The sequence below is a fragment of the Odocoileus virginianus genome, chromosome 19, assembly GCF_023699985.2.
Source record: "Odocoileus virginianus isolate 20LAN1187 ecotype Illinois chromosome 19, Ovbor_1.2, whole genome shotgun sequence".
NCBI classification, from domain to species: domain Eukaryota; kingdom Metazoa; phylum Chordata; class Mammalia; order Artiodactyla; family Cervidae; genus Odocoileus; species Odocoileus virginianus.
The window spans coordinates 48,932,186-48,947,658 of NC_069692.1; the positions used below are offsets into that span (position 1 = coordinate 48,932,186).

Genomic DNA, 15,473 nt, shown 5'->3' on the forward strand with positions numbered 1-15,473 from the left:
CCAAGTAGCTGGGCCACTTTAAATATCCTTGGGAGAGCTTGGAGTGTGGGTAGGAAAGTGATTTCTGATCTCTCACAGTCCTGACAATGGGAGGACTTTAGGACCCAGGGGAGCCTTCACCAGGGCTGTGTTCGGGACTTGTCTGGAGCCTTGTAGATAAACACATATCTAAGCAAAGGAGAGAACCAGCAGAATAGGATGTTCTGCGACCTGTTGTTGAATCTGGGAATCGGGTCCTTCTAAACGGAAAGAAGAGCGTTTGGTCATTCTTCTTGGGGCTAACATAGCTGATGTATTGGAAGAAATGCAATACCTTCATTATCTGTCAGTTGTCAGAACAGCTCTGCTCTTTCTGGACTGTTTTCGCTGTCCGCCCTCCTCTCAGCGTGTTCACTGTGAAGTATTCCGTGCCCCTTGGGGCTGTGATGGTCCTCGTCCGATACAGACCTTGGGTTCTTATCATGACAATTGCAGGGGCTGTCGTCTTGGCTGTAGTGCCCTGCTGTCTAAAGGTGGACACAGATCATCCAGTTTGCATCTCACAGCCAGAGGTGGGCAGGGCAGGTGTGTAGGAGGGACGGGCTGTGGAGCCAGGCTTCCCGGGCATGGGAAGACCCTCCTCACTTAGGAGTGTCTGTGGAAGAACGTGTTTATACCTGGAAAGCACTTAGCATAGCACCTGGCTTATGGCAGCAGTTCTGCAACTTTAGTTATTATTATTCCTCCTTTTATGCTTGAGGAAATACAGACTCACAAAGGTCATAGGCCTCGACGAAGATCTCTCGGTTGGTTAGTAAGTGACAAGGCCGACATTCACGTGTCCAGGTTCTCACTGTGGACAGAGTGATGTGTGGGCGGTCCAGGTGTGTGCTGAGTCAGTCTTGCCATTCTGGCCGCTGACTTTGGCACATTTCCTTTTCTGCCCCTGTCCCAGAGCTGTGGGGACCACTCTGAGCAAGGCCTCTGGGACCTTAGACCCTGCCCCCTGGCCCCACCTCTCCCGTGTCTGTCTCTTCACAGAGACCTTTGGTGAGTGTGCCTTCACCAGGAACTCTTTGCCTGTTGCCACTGCACTTGTCCACTGGGGACCAGTTGCTTCACATCCTGGGGATTTGAAGATATTTAAGAGTGGGTCCTGACCTCTTCTTTGTGTATCTAAACGTGCTGGGAGAATGAGGACCTTAAATGATGGTTGTGTGTGAACGTGACCCGGACGTTACACTGACTCACGCTTATGGCACCAGGCTTCTTGTTCAAGGTTTGCAGATAGATGAGCTTTGCCTGTGGATCCCGAGTGAAGTCCCCAGACAGAAAGGGCACCCTCGCTTTAGGCTTGAGTCTGCCTGTGCTTTCTAAGTCGCTTCAGTCATATCTGACTCTGTGCAACCCTACTGACTGCAGCCCACCGGCTCCTCCCTCCCTGGGATTCTCCAGGCAAGAACACTGGAGTGGGTTGACATTTTCTTCTCCAATGCGTGAAAGTGAAAGGTGAAAGTGAAGCTGCTCAGTTGTGCCTGACTCTTCACGACGCCATGGACTGCAGCCCTCCAGGCTCCTCCGTCCATGGGGTTCTCCAGGCAGGAGCACTGGAGTGGGGTGCAGTGCCTCCTCCGCCTGCGTCTTCGTCGCTTTTATTGCACTGCGGTGTTATGAGGGCTGAGGCTGGGCCTGTCCGTGTAACACGACTGCCCTCGAGTGTCAGTACAGGGAATGACACATTCATTTTTAGAAATCATAAACGTTTGACAGGAACATTTTATAGGTCCTTGAAATTTCAGAAAACTCAATTATTAGGCTGTTAGTGTAGCTCAGACACCCATGAGGCAGGCAAAGCAGAGTGGGAGCAATTTCAATTCGTGCTTTCTCTTCCCCATGAGTTGAAAAGAGGTTTCTGCCATACAACAACGGCATGCATATATATGCATATGTGCGTAAGCATACACACCTAAGTGTACAGATAGCCCCTCGCTCGTGAACCTTCGCCCACTCCTCCCCTCCTCCTCCAGGCCATCACGGGGCAGCCACTGAGCTCCTGCGCTATACGCAGCCGCTGCTGGCTGGCTGTTTCGCGCTGTGTGTCCGTGCACGCTCTTCCTTTCCCGCCCTCTGCTTCCCCTGCTGCAGGGCCAGGCTTTCTGAGCCCTGAGGGCCAGAGGCTTCTGCCGCAGCCCGGACCTGTGCTCGCGTAGTGCCGAGCTGCCAGGGCCGTGTGCAGACAGCGGGCACGCTGTGTCCTGACGGCACTGTTCACAGCCCCGGCGCGGGCTCGTGGGCTGCCCTTTGTCCAGCCTGACCACTTAAAGGCATTTATATCTGGCCTCTCTTTTTAAGCCTTAAAAGGCTAACTCAACCTTTAACTGTCTCCATGCCAGGAAATCTGAACAGGCTCTGCTTAAAGGCAGGGTTCTGCTAAAGCCTTGTCAACAGGCGCTGTGGGTTAGGGTTAGACCTTGTCTTGAGAGGGGAACACTGAATTACCTGCTTCGTCACTTGTTGTAGTCAAATGAAGGCTTATGAGATAAATGAAGGGAAATCACTTATATCTGCTTGTCTACAGCCTTGAGATGTATAGAGTCAGAGATAATTATTTTCTTAAAGCTTCGCTACATTTTTGTCCTGTAATGTGGCTTTTTGTGGACCTAATAGTAAGTATAATGGGAAGAATGTTAGGTGTAAAGCAGTGTCTCTAGTGTAGTTTCCTTCTAAAAGGATGTGGGCTGTGTAAAAAGGCAGCTAAAAAAGACCAGATCACTGCAACAAGACCAACAGAAGGAAAATGGGATAAATAAGCTTTTTCTGGGCTCCAAAATCACTGCAGATGGGGATTGTAGCCATGAAATTAAAAGATGCTTACTCCTTGGAAGGAAAGTTATTACCAACCTAGACAGCATATTAAAAAGCAGAGACATTACTTTGCCAACAAAGGTGCATCTGGTCAAGGCTATGGTTTTTCCAGTGGTCATGTATGGATGTGAGAGTTGGACTGTGAAGAAAGCTGAGTGCCGAAAAATTGTTGCTTTTGAACTGTGGTGTTGGAGAAGACTCTTGAGAGTCCCTTGGACTGCAAGGAGATCCAACCAGTCCATCCTAAAGGAGACCAGTCCTGGGTGTTCACTGGAAGGACTGATGTTGAAGCTGAAACTCTGGTACTTTGGCCACCTCATGCAAAGAGTTGACTCATTGGAAAAGACCCTGATGCTGAGAGGGGTTGGGGGCAGGAGGAGAAGGGGACGACAGAGAATGAGATGGCTGGATGGCATCACCGGATGCCAGTGGACATGGGTTTGGGTGGACTCCGGGAGTTGGTGATGGACAGGGAGGCCTGGCGTGCTGTGGGTCACAAGAGTTGGACATGACTGAGCGGCTGAACTGAACTGAAAATAGGAACAAAAAACTAAAAACTACTGAGAAACAGGGAAAGGAACTAAATCTAAGTGAATACAATTGAATGTATAGATTTTGTTTTCAGCTTTTGGCTTAATAGCCAAGTTCAGACCGTGGACATGAGGAGAAATGAAAGTGTTAGTCGCTTAGTCGTGTCCGAATCTCTGTGACCCCATGCGATGCGCCAGGCTCCTCTGTCCCTGGGATTCTTCAGCCAAGAATACTGGAGCGGGTTGCCATGCCCTTCACCAGGGCATCTTCCGATGCAGGGATCGAACCTGCATCTCCTGCATTGCAGGCAGATTCTTTACCATCTGAACCACCAGGGAAGCCTGGACCCAAGGGAGGATCTCTGTAGATACTGTGTTATCCTGGCACACAGGATTCCTTTTACACGCCTCTGGTGTCACCACCTTTGCAGGCATCGTGTGACAGCATGCTGGTGCAATGAAATGGTCACAGAAATGCATCTCTTTGTTATGGGGTCTGTGACTCCATGCTTCACTGGTTCATGGATGAACCAAACCATCTTTGGACTTGACAAAAGAAAGAAATGCACCCCAAGAGCCTAGGGCACTGTGCAGTTCCTGCTGGGGTAAAACTCTGATGAGAAGGGGTTCAGGGAGCTTTGTGGGGTGCATTGTACAGTCTTCTAAGAGACATGAAGCAATAATATTCTAATAGTCATTCATCGGGTGCACTCAGGCAGAGAATTCAGTTCTAAGACAGGCATCATCCATCTTGTGGATGAGGAGACGGGGCGATGAGTGACTTGCTGATGTCACACGACTTGTACGGCAGAGCTAGGCCTTCCAGCCACCTGTCTGCATCTTCCAACCACCGAGGGGCATGTCTCCCTGCCTGGAAATTGATCACCCGCTACAAAGAAGGGCGGCTGCTACAGCAGCGTGGTCTGAAGAAATACAGCGTGAGGTGCAAACGCGTGTTGGCGTGTATGATTTTTAAATCTGCTAGTAGCCAAGTTAAAAAAGTCAGAATCAGGTGAAATTCATTTTAATAATTATATACATATGATGATGGAATAATTATTTAACCCACTGGGTTCAACATATTGTAATTTCCTCATGTAATAAGTACAAACTGTATTGATGAATTATTAACAAATTGAGATCCAGGTGTGTTTGGCATCTGAGTTGGCCTGTTGCCGGGCTCAGCAGACGTCTGTCTGTGTGGAGAGGCTGCTGTATCCGGCAGATGGGAGGGGGATGAGAGATCCCGGGGTTTCCTAACACTTTTAATTTTGCAGCGACTCAACTGCCATGAAGGGATCCTGTCAGCATCCGGATCTAGTTTGGCCATGCTGTCGTCTGTAAAAGCATGTCTCCAGGCCCCCGCACACGCTGCTGGCCGGCGAGGGGCCGTGCCTTCTGCATTTGCGTCTGTGGGCCTCCTGCTCACGAGCGCGCCTTCTGTTTCAGGTGACCCGGGTCCTGCCAGCTACGGGAGGAACGGCCGGGACGGCGAGCGAGGCCCCCCAGGGCCGGCGGGCATCCCCGGTGTGCCCGGCCCCCCGGGTCCCCCGGGCCCTCCTGGTTTCTGCGAGCCAGCGTCCTGCACCATGCAGGCCGGTCAGCGGGCGTTCAACACCAAAGGTCCCAGCCAGTGAAGGGCATGGTGCCACGCGACTGTCGGTGGAAACCACGCCTGAGGAAGGCGCCTGGGGGAGGAACATCCCCCTTCACCGGTACCCTAGAAATCCCATCTGACCGTCAGGTTTAGGACAATGGTGCTATTCAGCAAATCCTCTCTCCTTTCTCTTTGAGGGGAGCCACAGAGCAGTGGATCAGACAGACAGACAGACAGACAACACCGCTCCCTTTGAGTGACTCGGCAGTCCCGTCCCCAGGGCCTTGAACTCACGTGTGCTATCCTTGTGGGGTACGTCACAGGCCACTGTGCCAATAAACAGAGACCGCTCTTTGGTTTACCTCAGATGCAGTAGTTATTTCCATTTTGGAGTGAGCGCGTGCTCTCGTTTCAGCTCTGCAAGGATTTACCAGACTAGTTAAGCAGCAGCCCCACTCCTGTCCACAGAATTGGTGCTTAGATCCCCATCACCGTGCTCCTGGGGACTCCGCGGCTGCTGTGCCACTTGGGGTGGTTGCCTTACACCCGTGGGGTTCTCAGCATCAGCTTGCCTTTCTGCTGAACTGTACTGTATCCAAACCCATCCGTATTTGGGGCTCGTCCATGTGAAAGCAAAGAAAGAATCTTAATACCCCACCATTCAGTAGTTTTATTGATGAGATTATTTATTTTCAAGGTTTGAGGTCACGTCTCTGGTTGTACCAAAGCAGCAATAAATATGGTTTCTTACTTTCTTGCATGTTTTTTTATAGCTGTGTTCAACGAAAAGAAGTCACTTACCATTGTTCAGATATGTAAAGCTTTTTAAGTACTGGCATTTCTGTAGGCCTGTGTTTATAATGTTGGTGCTTTGTTCTACAGAGAAATTAAAAAGCCCTTACTGCTCCCCAGAGGCTGTGGCCTTGTGACGGAGTTCTTTGTATGTATGTGTATGGGGCGGGGGGAGCGTGGCGGGTTGCAGGGGTCGGTAGAGGAGGTTTCATGGACCTTTTAGAAATGAACTGAAAGTTATGAACCCGTCCTCCAGAAAAATGTACAAATGCACTTGCACCAATCTGCTTGCATGCTGTGGCAGATTGCACGGGCCCGCAAGTCTAGCCTTGCTTGGCTCCTAGGAGAGAAAGTGCTGCCTTCATTTCAGTGTTGTCCTGTTTAGAGCTTCACTGCACAAATGATTTATATTGTGCTCTTTTTTCTTATAAACTGTATAAAGGCAGCTCAGCTAAAGCACTGTATTCTTATCAATAAGATAGGTATTGCCTGGCCACGCAAGCACTCCATTACTATTTACATAATCACCCTGGCCTGCTGTTTTGTCAACATCTGCATTAACTGTCGACCAGCCTTAACATAGCCATTCTGTGTCACAGGGCATATGAACGCCTGTCCCAGGCATAGCAGAGCGCGCCAGTCAGGATCTTCTCCGTTTATGGAACTCCGTTCTCTCAAGTCAAGGGGAGTGAGCCCTGATAGGGGTGATGCCTCACCTCATTGGTGACACATTTCTTCCCTCAGCTGGGCTCTCAGCATTTTAAAACCTTAGCCCCATTCGTTTGGTTAAATCAATCAGTAGGTAACATGTGTTTGGGTTTCTGTGAAGCCGCTCACAGCCTCGAGTCCCGGGCTCCTGGTGTGGGTTATCTGCAGGGGAACGATTCCAGCTGGGCTGCATAGTCAGTGCCACCTTCACGCCAGGGAGGACGGTCCTCCTCCTTGGGGAAGAGACCATCTTTGCAGACAGAGACATCGGTCATAACTACTTACATGGGCTCCACATGAATGGCAAACCTTTTCAGGTGCTGTGACATGTAATCTAATAAATGCCAAGAAATCACCTTTATTTTCACCAAGGTGGTTTTATTTTAACTGGAGTCAGATACACAGTCAGATACAATAAAAGAAAAATGAGATAAACAAATAAATATGTTTCTCAGTTCTGATAAATAGGTTTATCAGATTCATAAGAAAATTAAAAAAAATAAAATTTCAAGGAAAAGTTGAATCAACTGTTCTACAAACTTGATATACAAAAGGCTGGATAGCAAGCTCCATACACACAGCAGACTGGAACCACCGCTTACAAAGAGATTGTGTGAAATGAGCACATTCCAATGGTGGGAGTAATCCATCATAAATCCAGCTCAGAAACAGTTTCCAGAAGCAGTATAGACTTGATGGAGAAATCGCAAATAAAAGCATCTCATTGATCCTCTCCATGAAAGAATGTTGATAAATCCTGAATTAGACCAAATCTCTCTCTTCAGCAAAACAGAAATCCTCCAGACCTCGGGGAAGTTGGAAGGTGTCCGAGTTGCTGAGAAGAGTGTGGAGGTAATTACAAGTGGTTAGAGACGTGCGTGTTACTCACTCAAGGGCTGATGATCTAATTCTAAGCCAGTGTGTCTGTGACACTGTGACCTGCTTTCCATCCCATGGATCTGACAGGTTGGGTAAGAACCGTGGAAATCACTTCCTGGTGACTGAGCACATAAATTCCCCGGCACAGTCTGGGATAATTGACTTTGTCTAGCAGAAGGGGATGAATGAGTAGTCGTATCAGTTTCATGATTGATTTTATTATTTATGGACACACTATTTCAAGCTAACTACATGAATATTGCTATCCTTAAATATCTTAAGTAAAATCTGATTTACTTGCAACCTGAAATAAGCTTAATGTAAATCCCTGCTTTAGAAGATAAATCTCTGTATTCTTTATTTTTTTTGGCTCTTACAGCTTCTCTGATAATTAACATGTCTGAGTTTAAAAATAAACCAATACGGGGGAAGATCACTAGAAATACATACAGTCACACTAAATATCAAGAAAATGGTTTCTAAACATTTTCTGGGAGCCCTGGCAAAAGGTGTGAAAAAGCAATATTAAGAAAAACACTTGCCAACAAGTAATCCTGCTGTTTACAAACAGGGAATGGATGTAAATTATTTAAAATATCTTTTCAGAAAAAAGAACATTTGTGTTCAATAAATATAGGTCAAGTCTCTTTTTTTTTTCCTAGAGTAAAACTGACACTTTTCAGTTAGGTACTGAGTCTTTGTTAATGAGCTTTGATCCAGGACATGGCAGTATTAATTCATATGGCTCAGTAAATATTAAATCAGAATTGGTTTACCGTAAGAACATATGACTATAGATACACATGCCCAAACGCTCTTTAAAGAACTAACTAGAGGAAGTAGAATGCATTGGTTGGTACATTATACATACAGTTTAATGTATCTGGTTATCAGGAAGAGGATGCTGACTGATCCTATTTTTAATCTTAATAAATGGGAATCCATGCTAACTTTCCCCTTAACAATCCCTTTCACATCTCGCTCTTGATGCCAAATTTTCCAAGAATACCTACAGAGAAAGCAAATGATGGGAACTGGCTCCAGGAAACTTTAAGATTTGTCTGAATTTGTCTCTGGCCTCCAAGTTGAAGATTTTTGTGTGAAAAGACTTCAGACTATCCCTTAGAGAGCACATGATTACTTTACTCTTCATGATGGACCTGAGGGTGAGGATCGTTAAGAACTCTGTAAATCGTTTCCCAGTCTAAGCAGGAATCTAAATCCACTGGCAGGTTTTGATGGGATTCATTTCTGTTAAAGAGACATGCTGTGTATTTAACCTAATGGCCCATCACTCAGTATGGAAGAGCTTATGTTTCTGAGAAAAGTTAACTCTGACATTTCTCATCTTGCTCAAGCCCACATGATTTACTGAGGAGATCACCATGTGTGACCAAAGTCACAAAGGCCTGGATCCTCTGTTTCTGCTTTTAATTCTCATCCAAAATCATCAGACCAAGCTTTTTATGAGCTGCCACTGAGCTGGGCTATGACTGTAACTCTTACAAGCTAAGTGTGGATTCATGTGCCAAACGAAATTATGATAACGAGCATGGTATTGACATAAGCCCCGCAACAGGCCAGTCTGCAAGCTCGGCATCTGTGGGCTCACGCTTGGGAGTGAGTGTGCCTGCAGCCTCCCTTGACTGACACCCGTCAGCAGGGCTGAGATGTGGAGCTTCAGCTAAAGAAGAGATGCTGCTAACAACTGCACCTCAGAACTCCCTGATCGAGGGTCAAATCCTTTATTGCTGAGATAAGTGACAAACTCATTATGTAACACAAACATACAGGAATCAACTCCTCAAAGCAGTATAACCACGTGGGATTTAGCATAAACCTAGTGCCATTCCACTTAACAGCAGTATGCTGAATTAAACCTTACATAGCTTGATGAGGTAAGATAAGAGAACAAAGAGAATGGACAAAAATGCACCCAAAGTCTTATTTTAAAAATAAATAGTTTAAAAGTATGTCATAAAACAATCTGAATTTAAATACATTAATACACTGAAAAATATTTATCCCTAAAATGTACTTTAAATAAAAGAGCAAAATAAAACGTTGTAATGCAATTAGCATCTTTACACCCATATGCTTATCCTTGTCAGGCGACACGCACCCTTCTGATAAACTCAAATCTTACTGAACTACCCCCAAATTTAGTGAAATCTCTCCTTTATTAGTATTCTCTTTTGACAAATTCATGAAGCAAGTAGCTAACTCCTGGAGTTGTAACCTATATCACTCACTACTGGCTCTGAAAGTGAAAGCTGCCCAGTCGTGTCCAACTCTTTGCAACTCCATGGACTATACAGTCCAGGGGATTCTCCAGGCCAGAATACTGGAGTGGGTAGCTTTTCCCTTCTCCGGAGGATCTTCCCAACCCAGGGATCGAACCCAGGTCTCCCGCATGGCCACAAGGGAAGCCCAAGAATACTGGAGCGGGTAGCCTATCCCTTCTCCAGGGAATCTTTTGGGGGCAGGAATCGAACTGGGGTCTCCTACGTTTGCAGGTGGATTTTTTACCAACTGAGCTACCAGGGAAGCCTATTGGCTCTGAACACGGCATATTTTTCCATTTAGATTTTTCTTAGCTTGGTTTTATAAGCCTGCCCTATCTTTGAGGTAAATTTTTGCTGTTCTGGGTCTGCTCCTCTGGATGAGTTTTCTCTGTGTTCACCTGGTTCTTCATTCAGTGTAACTAACTTGAGCAGTTACTCTGGCACAATTTTGCTGGGTGAAGTGTTTGGGGTATTGCTCCAGTCACACCACACAAGACTGAGGTCATTAATCTGTCTTATTTCCTGAGACTCCCAGTAGTTAAACATGTTTCATGTCATGAACGCTACCTTAACCAGTCAACTAATGAGTGAATACAATTCAGTGGCTTGAGTCAATTTGAAGTAATAGGCATAAAAGACAAAAATTCAACTTGGTCTCTGTCTCTCCCTCTTGGAAGGCTGTGTAAGCTGTGAGAGGGGGCTATAACAGGGGGTCCAAGTCTCCACACTAGCGTTTAAGAATGGACACTGGGGAACAATGACATTAAACACTGGTGTGTCTGAAGGAGGTGGGCATGGACAAATGTGAAAAATAATTTAAAAACAAGAGCAATGAACAAATCTGTGAAACTACTCTGAGACTTCACTGGAAAAACCTTAGGCATATAACTTGGAAATTCTCAATATTAGGATATTATCGCCAATGTTAGGAAAGTTTAAATGGTATTTTGAAAAATAGTCTTTCTTATCTTACTTTTGTAAATAGTGATACATTTCTAAAAAAATATAATTATACAAATCTAATTGTAAACTTTTAAGTACTTTGAGCAATATGAAGGTTTGGACATTGTCTAATTCTATAAATGGTCTACTTCTTGTGATAAGCTAAATTCTTTTTATTTGCCAAAAGAGACTTTCTATCCTCTTTAATAGATAAGATGATTTCTCAAGTGTTTTCCTGTTAATCACTAAAATACGAGGGTAGTGTACAAACTGAAGTTACAAATAGTAAATTTGCTAGTTAGCTAGCTATATAAATACACTTATGAAATAAAACTGAAACAGCCAACAAATCAAAGATTATTGTGCCTGCTTCATAAAGATATTTAAAGTGAGGAAAACATAAATAAAACAAAATAACAAAACATAAATTAACAAGAACTTATTTACAAAAGTAAAAAAGAGTAAATGCAAAAGCAAAGGTTTTGATGGAGTTGTCTACTCAGCTATTTCTAGCCTTTTGTATTTCTGAAGTCTGTTCAATTCTTCTGATACAAATTGCTTAAGACACCATCTGGTGGACAAGAGGTGATATATCACAGGTTCTCTACAGTGGAGAAAGACTGCAGAAAAGCTCAATCTTGTTTAACTCCTAAAACATACTCATAAATTATTTTATAATCCAAACATAAAATGACATCTTTTACAGATAACGTATCTTAAGATAATTACTGATGCTCTATCATAAAAGTGTCTAAAATTTTAAAGTTTCAACAATGTTATGAAACAAAGAAATAAGCATATGGGATTATCAATACTTTAAAGTCATTGATTAAATTAAACTTTGATAACAAGGTGAAAAATTTCAAAGGCTAAGACTGGCTGTGTTTCTGTTATGGTTATGAAAAAATGGTTAATGTCTTCAGCAGAAGAGAAGAATAAACAAAGTCATGAATTATTCTTCCTTTTTCTTTAGAGTCTAGAGGCCATAAATATTAATTGAAGTCAAATCTTGTTCTTTGCATAGAAGGATTTCTATCTGACAGTGTTAGCTGATCTTGACAGAAAATGTTAGACTGGAATTCAAACATACTTCTATAGGGCAAACACACAACTTTTAATTGCCATCATGTTTGTGCATGCTAAGTGGCTTCAGTCGTGTCTGACTCTTTGCCACCCTGTGGACTGCAGCCCGCCAGGCTCCTCTGTCCATGGGACTCTCCAGGCAAGAATGCTGGAGTGGGTTGCCATGCCCTCCTCCAGGGGATCTTCCCAACCCAGAGACTGAACCTGCATCTCTTGTATCTCCTGTATTAGCAGGCAGGTTCTTCATCACTCGTGCTACGTGGGAAGCCTGTTGCCATCATGGGCTGCAATTACTTTGTATTTAAACATACTATGTTGTGTGGAGTCCAGACAAGAGATAACTCATGAAATGTGGTCATTCTTCTTCCCTGCTGTGGACACTGCTGACTTCTGCGTGGAAGTGAACAAAGGTTCTGGAATGGAACAAAACGAAACAAGAGAACTGGCCACCACCAAGGCAGTTGGGGGAAGTCTTCACGCCCTGTTTGGGGCCTTAATTATTCACTTTCTTTTTGTTCAAAGAATCAGGCAACTGCCAGGTCTTCACTTTACTGGTGCTGTGTTTGCTGGGTGCAGCCCTTCTTGCTGCTGTTCGCTGCATCCTGGACAGGCAGCAAGCAGAGGCTCATTCCATGTGATGCAGCCCTTTCCTCTGGTTATGCCCAAGTAGGATTGAATCACAAATGTCAGTTGTTTAGAAAGGGCCTGAGTCACTGTGACAACTCGAGTTTATAATTGACATCAACTCCTCGAATCACCTAACTAAATCCAGACCCTTGAAACAGGAATAAACCAGTCCAGCATTAATGGAATTTAGAAAAAGAAAGGTTTGGAAATACTTAATTTGTAGAAAGGACACATGAAATATTCTCTGGAATCAAAATGAGCAGAGTTATAAAACAAGAAAATGAACCGAGTCTTCTTGCGTCTGTGAAGGGGTCGACTCCAAGAAAACAATGCATTGATCACCATTGACAAAAAAGTTCATGAAAGCAGTAAAATGCCAAAATAAATACTTCTGAATTAACAAAGAAGCAAAAGAATAAGAAAACAATTAATATGAAAAAATAATCTTTGAAAACATAGAAAATGTTTTCAGCTTTATGACAAATTCAAGTAAATTAACGAATGGCAGAGGAGTTTGTAAGCTTTCAGAAAATTCAACAAATTAAGCTCCACAAATTAAAAGCTCAAGATATACACATAGCACCAGATTCTAGACCTCTGTACATTTTGTGGGGATAAATGATAATTTTACTAAGAAAATGTATATGTATATTCTGATTGTGTCAGTCTAAAACACAGCACCATTGGAGGTATTGCACAGGAAAGAAAATGAAAGAGAAAATAAATTTAAAATTAACAACACTTGAAATAAATAAAATGACCTTGGAAATGAAAATAAATAAACTTGGAAGTGAAATATACAGCATCATTCAACATGAAATAACAAAGGTTGTACATATGCACAGCCACGTAGATAGTACCTGACCATCAGTTCATCCAACTACAATGAAAACCAGTTCAAACCCCAGGTACATCTGAACAAAGCTGCCTCCATGGAGGCAGGCTGTCCACAGACCGTGCTCACAGCTTTTCACAGTCTGCCCCAGTGGCAGATGTCTGTGGCGGGGCAGTGGCTGGGGGGGTGCACACTCTTAGCATCCCTAGGACCCACCACTCAGATTTCAACAACATCCTCCTGCCCAGGGTTCCAGGACATCGTTTTCAACCAACAGTTTCTCAAAACAATGTACAGCCAGGCCATGAGACTACCACTCGTCTCTCCTGTTGGCCATCACATGTTTCCGTTCCCGGTCAGGGATGCGGTCTGGGCAGTGTCCGCCCTGAAGGGCGCGGACTCTTGCTCGGTCTCATGGATTTCCTTCACGGCCCTGAACCTGTAGCTGCAGCTTCTGGGATGCATCCTTCTTCCTACAGCTTCCAGGCTTCCGCTTGTTGATATGCATCTGTGGATACCACACGCTCATCTTCTAGCACAAGGAGGTTTCTTTTCCAGTTGCAAGAAGCCCCATCCTTTGTTCTGGTGGCTGGTTCTTAACATCTGAGAGTGATGAGGTCAGAAGGCTAATGGACTCGGGCCCAAAGACTCTGCGAGGCCCTTTAAACTTGAAAGTACCAAAGACAGCTGGGTGCCTTCACCACCAGCCACCTCCCAGAAAAATCAGCTTTCTGTTTCCCAAATGAGAAACTCAGCAAAGGGACCACAGCGCTGGGCCTTGGCTTCGCTCCTTCCTTCTTACGCAGGACACACCCATGCTGGTGGGACTGCTTTGACAGGAGCTCATTACACAGGATCAACAAAATCATTTCAGTAGTTGGCTCTGGTAGGATTTTGGGCTCCCTGATAAAACAGCCTCCTGAGTTTTCTTCCAGAATCTAAGTTATGAAGGTCTTATTGCCTGTCTGTTTCTCTACATAAGTAGAATGGATAAAGGATGGTATAAGAATTCTTAAGCTATGAAAGTGGTCAAAAAACATTCAGCAGGAGCGATGCACTATATCAAAAAAGCTAACGAAACTGTCAGCAATGATAGTGAGTTTAAATACCGAGGAAACTTCCAGACAAGTCTGAAACTTTGAAATTCAGAAATGAAAGGCCAAATACAAGTTGATGAGACTACAAAACGTACATCACCATCAGTCTACTAAATCATAAGGTATCAGTTTCTCTTAAAAAAGAACTAATGATAAGATGTGCTTGCATATTTCATAGAAAACCCTGAATAAAAATCATAATAATGGTGAAGCAAGACATATGGAATGAATTTGGAAAAAATTCTAAAAAGGCTGATATCGCAGTTACTATAGGAATAGGATTCCGATTTTTGTTTTTAATGTCTGGCCTACACCAAAAAAAAAAAAAAAGTCACCCACGATCATGAGGGTCTGACAGTATTGAGAAAGCTCCAACAGCAAGGAGAGGTGACTGGAGTCGAGTCTTCCTCGGGTGTGGTTACTTCCCACCCGTTCGCTGTCGGGCGTGTGAGACGGGATACAGGCAATCTTCTGGGTTACATCTTCCACTAGGTCCTGGGGGGCCCTGGGGCCCTGGGGCACCTGGTGAGCCTGGCAAGCCTGGAGCTAATGAAATAAAAGACCCCATCAGAATGCAGGAATATAGATCTTCCTCCCTCCCTCCAACCGACACGAGTCATTCAATGTCAACCGGAGCGACACCAAAGGGCCACAGGGGGCAGGTGTGGCTCCTATTTTTGGAGGCTGGCTCATGTTGCAAAGATAATATCACTATTACCTGAAGTCCCAGGAAGACCTGGGCTCCCTGGAAGCCCAATTCCCGGTTCCCCCCTTTCTCCCTTCTGTCCTCGGTAGCCTAAGGAGGAGATAAACAAAGAGAGACAAAAAAGTAAGCGTGCTCTCGGACTGATGCGCATTCAGAGGATGCTTTGACGTGCATGTGTAAAGCACACCCAGTGGAATATCTTCACACATTTATATCTAAAGACTGTGCTACAGATACTCAGTACAATGCTGGATCCCACAACAGTGGCCTGAACACGTGGCACAATATCCTAAATTTACACATATTCAAATGTGAAATGTCCCCAGGATTTCTTTTCTATAGGTGACTTTCATTCAACATATGTGAACAATTAGGAAAAGTGTTTGCAGTTAGGTCATTTGAAAGTACCCTTCCAAGTCTATATTTATAAACATTTCTGCAGTAAAATAACATTTACTACCTGGAGTATATTTAATAGTTCCAGCCAGTTCCCACTATTACAGAGACCTTGTTAAGTTGACTCTCACTAAGTCGTCTCAGTAAGTGCT

General features: G+C 44.4%; 2 protein-coding genes across 2 annotated transcripts in view; one reads left to right on the top strand and one right to left on the bottom strand.

The window, feature by feature from the left end:
• The window catches only part of COL9A1 (collagen type IX alpha 1 chain), a 62,430-nt gene extending 56,709 nt beyond the window's left edge, over positions 1-5,721 (top strand). The window contains exon 32 of the mRNA XM_070450223.1: positions 4,824-5,721. Within this exon, the coding sequence (XP_070306324.1) occupies positions 4,824-5,011 (188 nt within the window). The 3' untranslated portion in view covers positions 5,012-5,721. The remainder of the gene's footprint in view (positions 1-4,823) is intronic.
• Positions 5,722-6,828: 1,107 nt separating this feature from the next.
• The window catches only part of COL19A1 (collagen type XIX alpha 1 chain), a 424,857-nt gene continuing 416,212 nt past the window's right edge, over positions 6,829-15,473 (bottom strand). Inside the window, exons 49-50 of the mRNA XM_070450224.1 lie at positions 14,938-15,015; positions 6,829-14,765 (exon numbers count right to left, since the gene is read on the bottom strand). Coding sequence (XP_070306325.1) covers positions 14,638-14,765; positions 14,938-15,015 — 206 coding nt within the window. The 3' untranslated portion in view covers positions 6,829-14,637. The remainder of the gene's footprint in view (positions 14,766-14,937; positions 15,016-15,473) is intronic.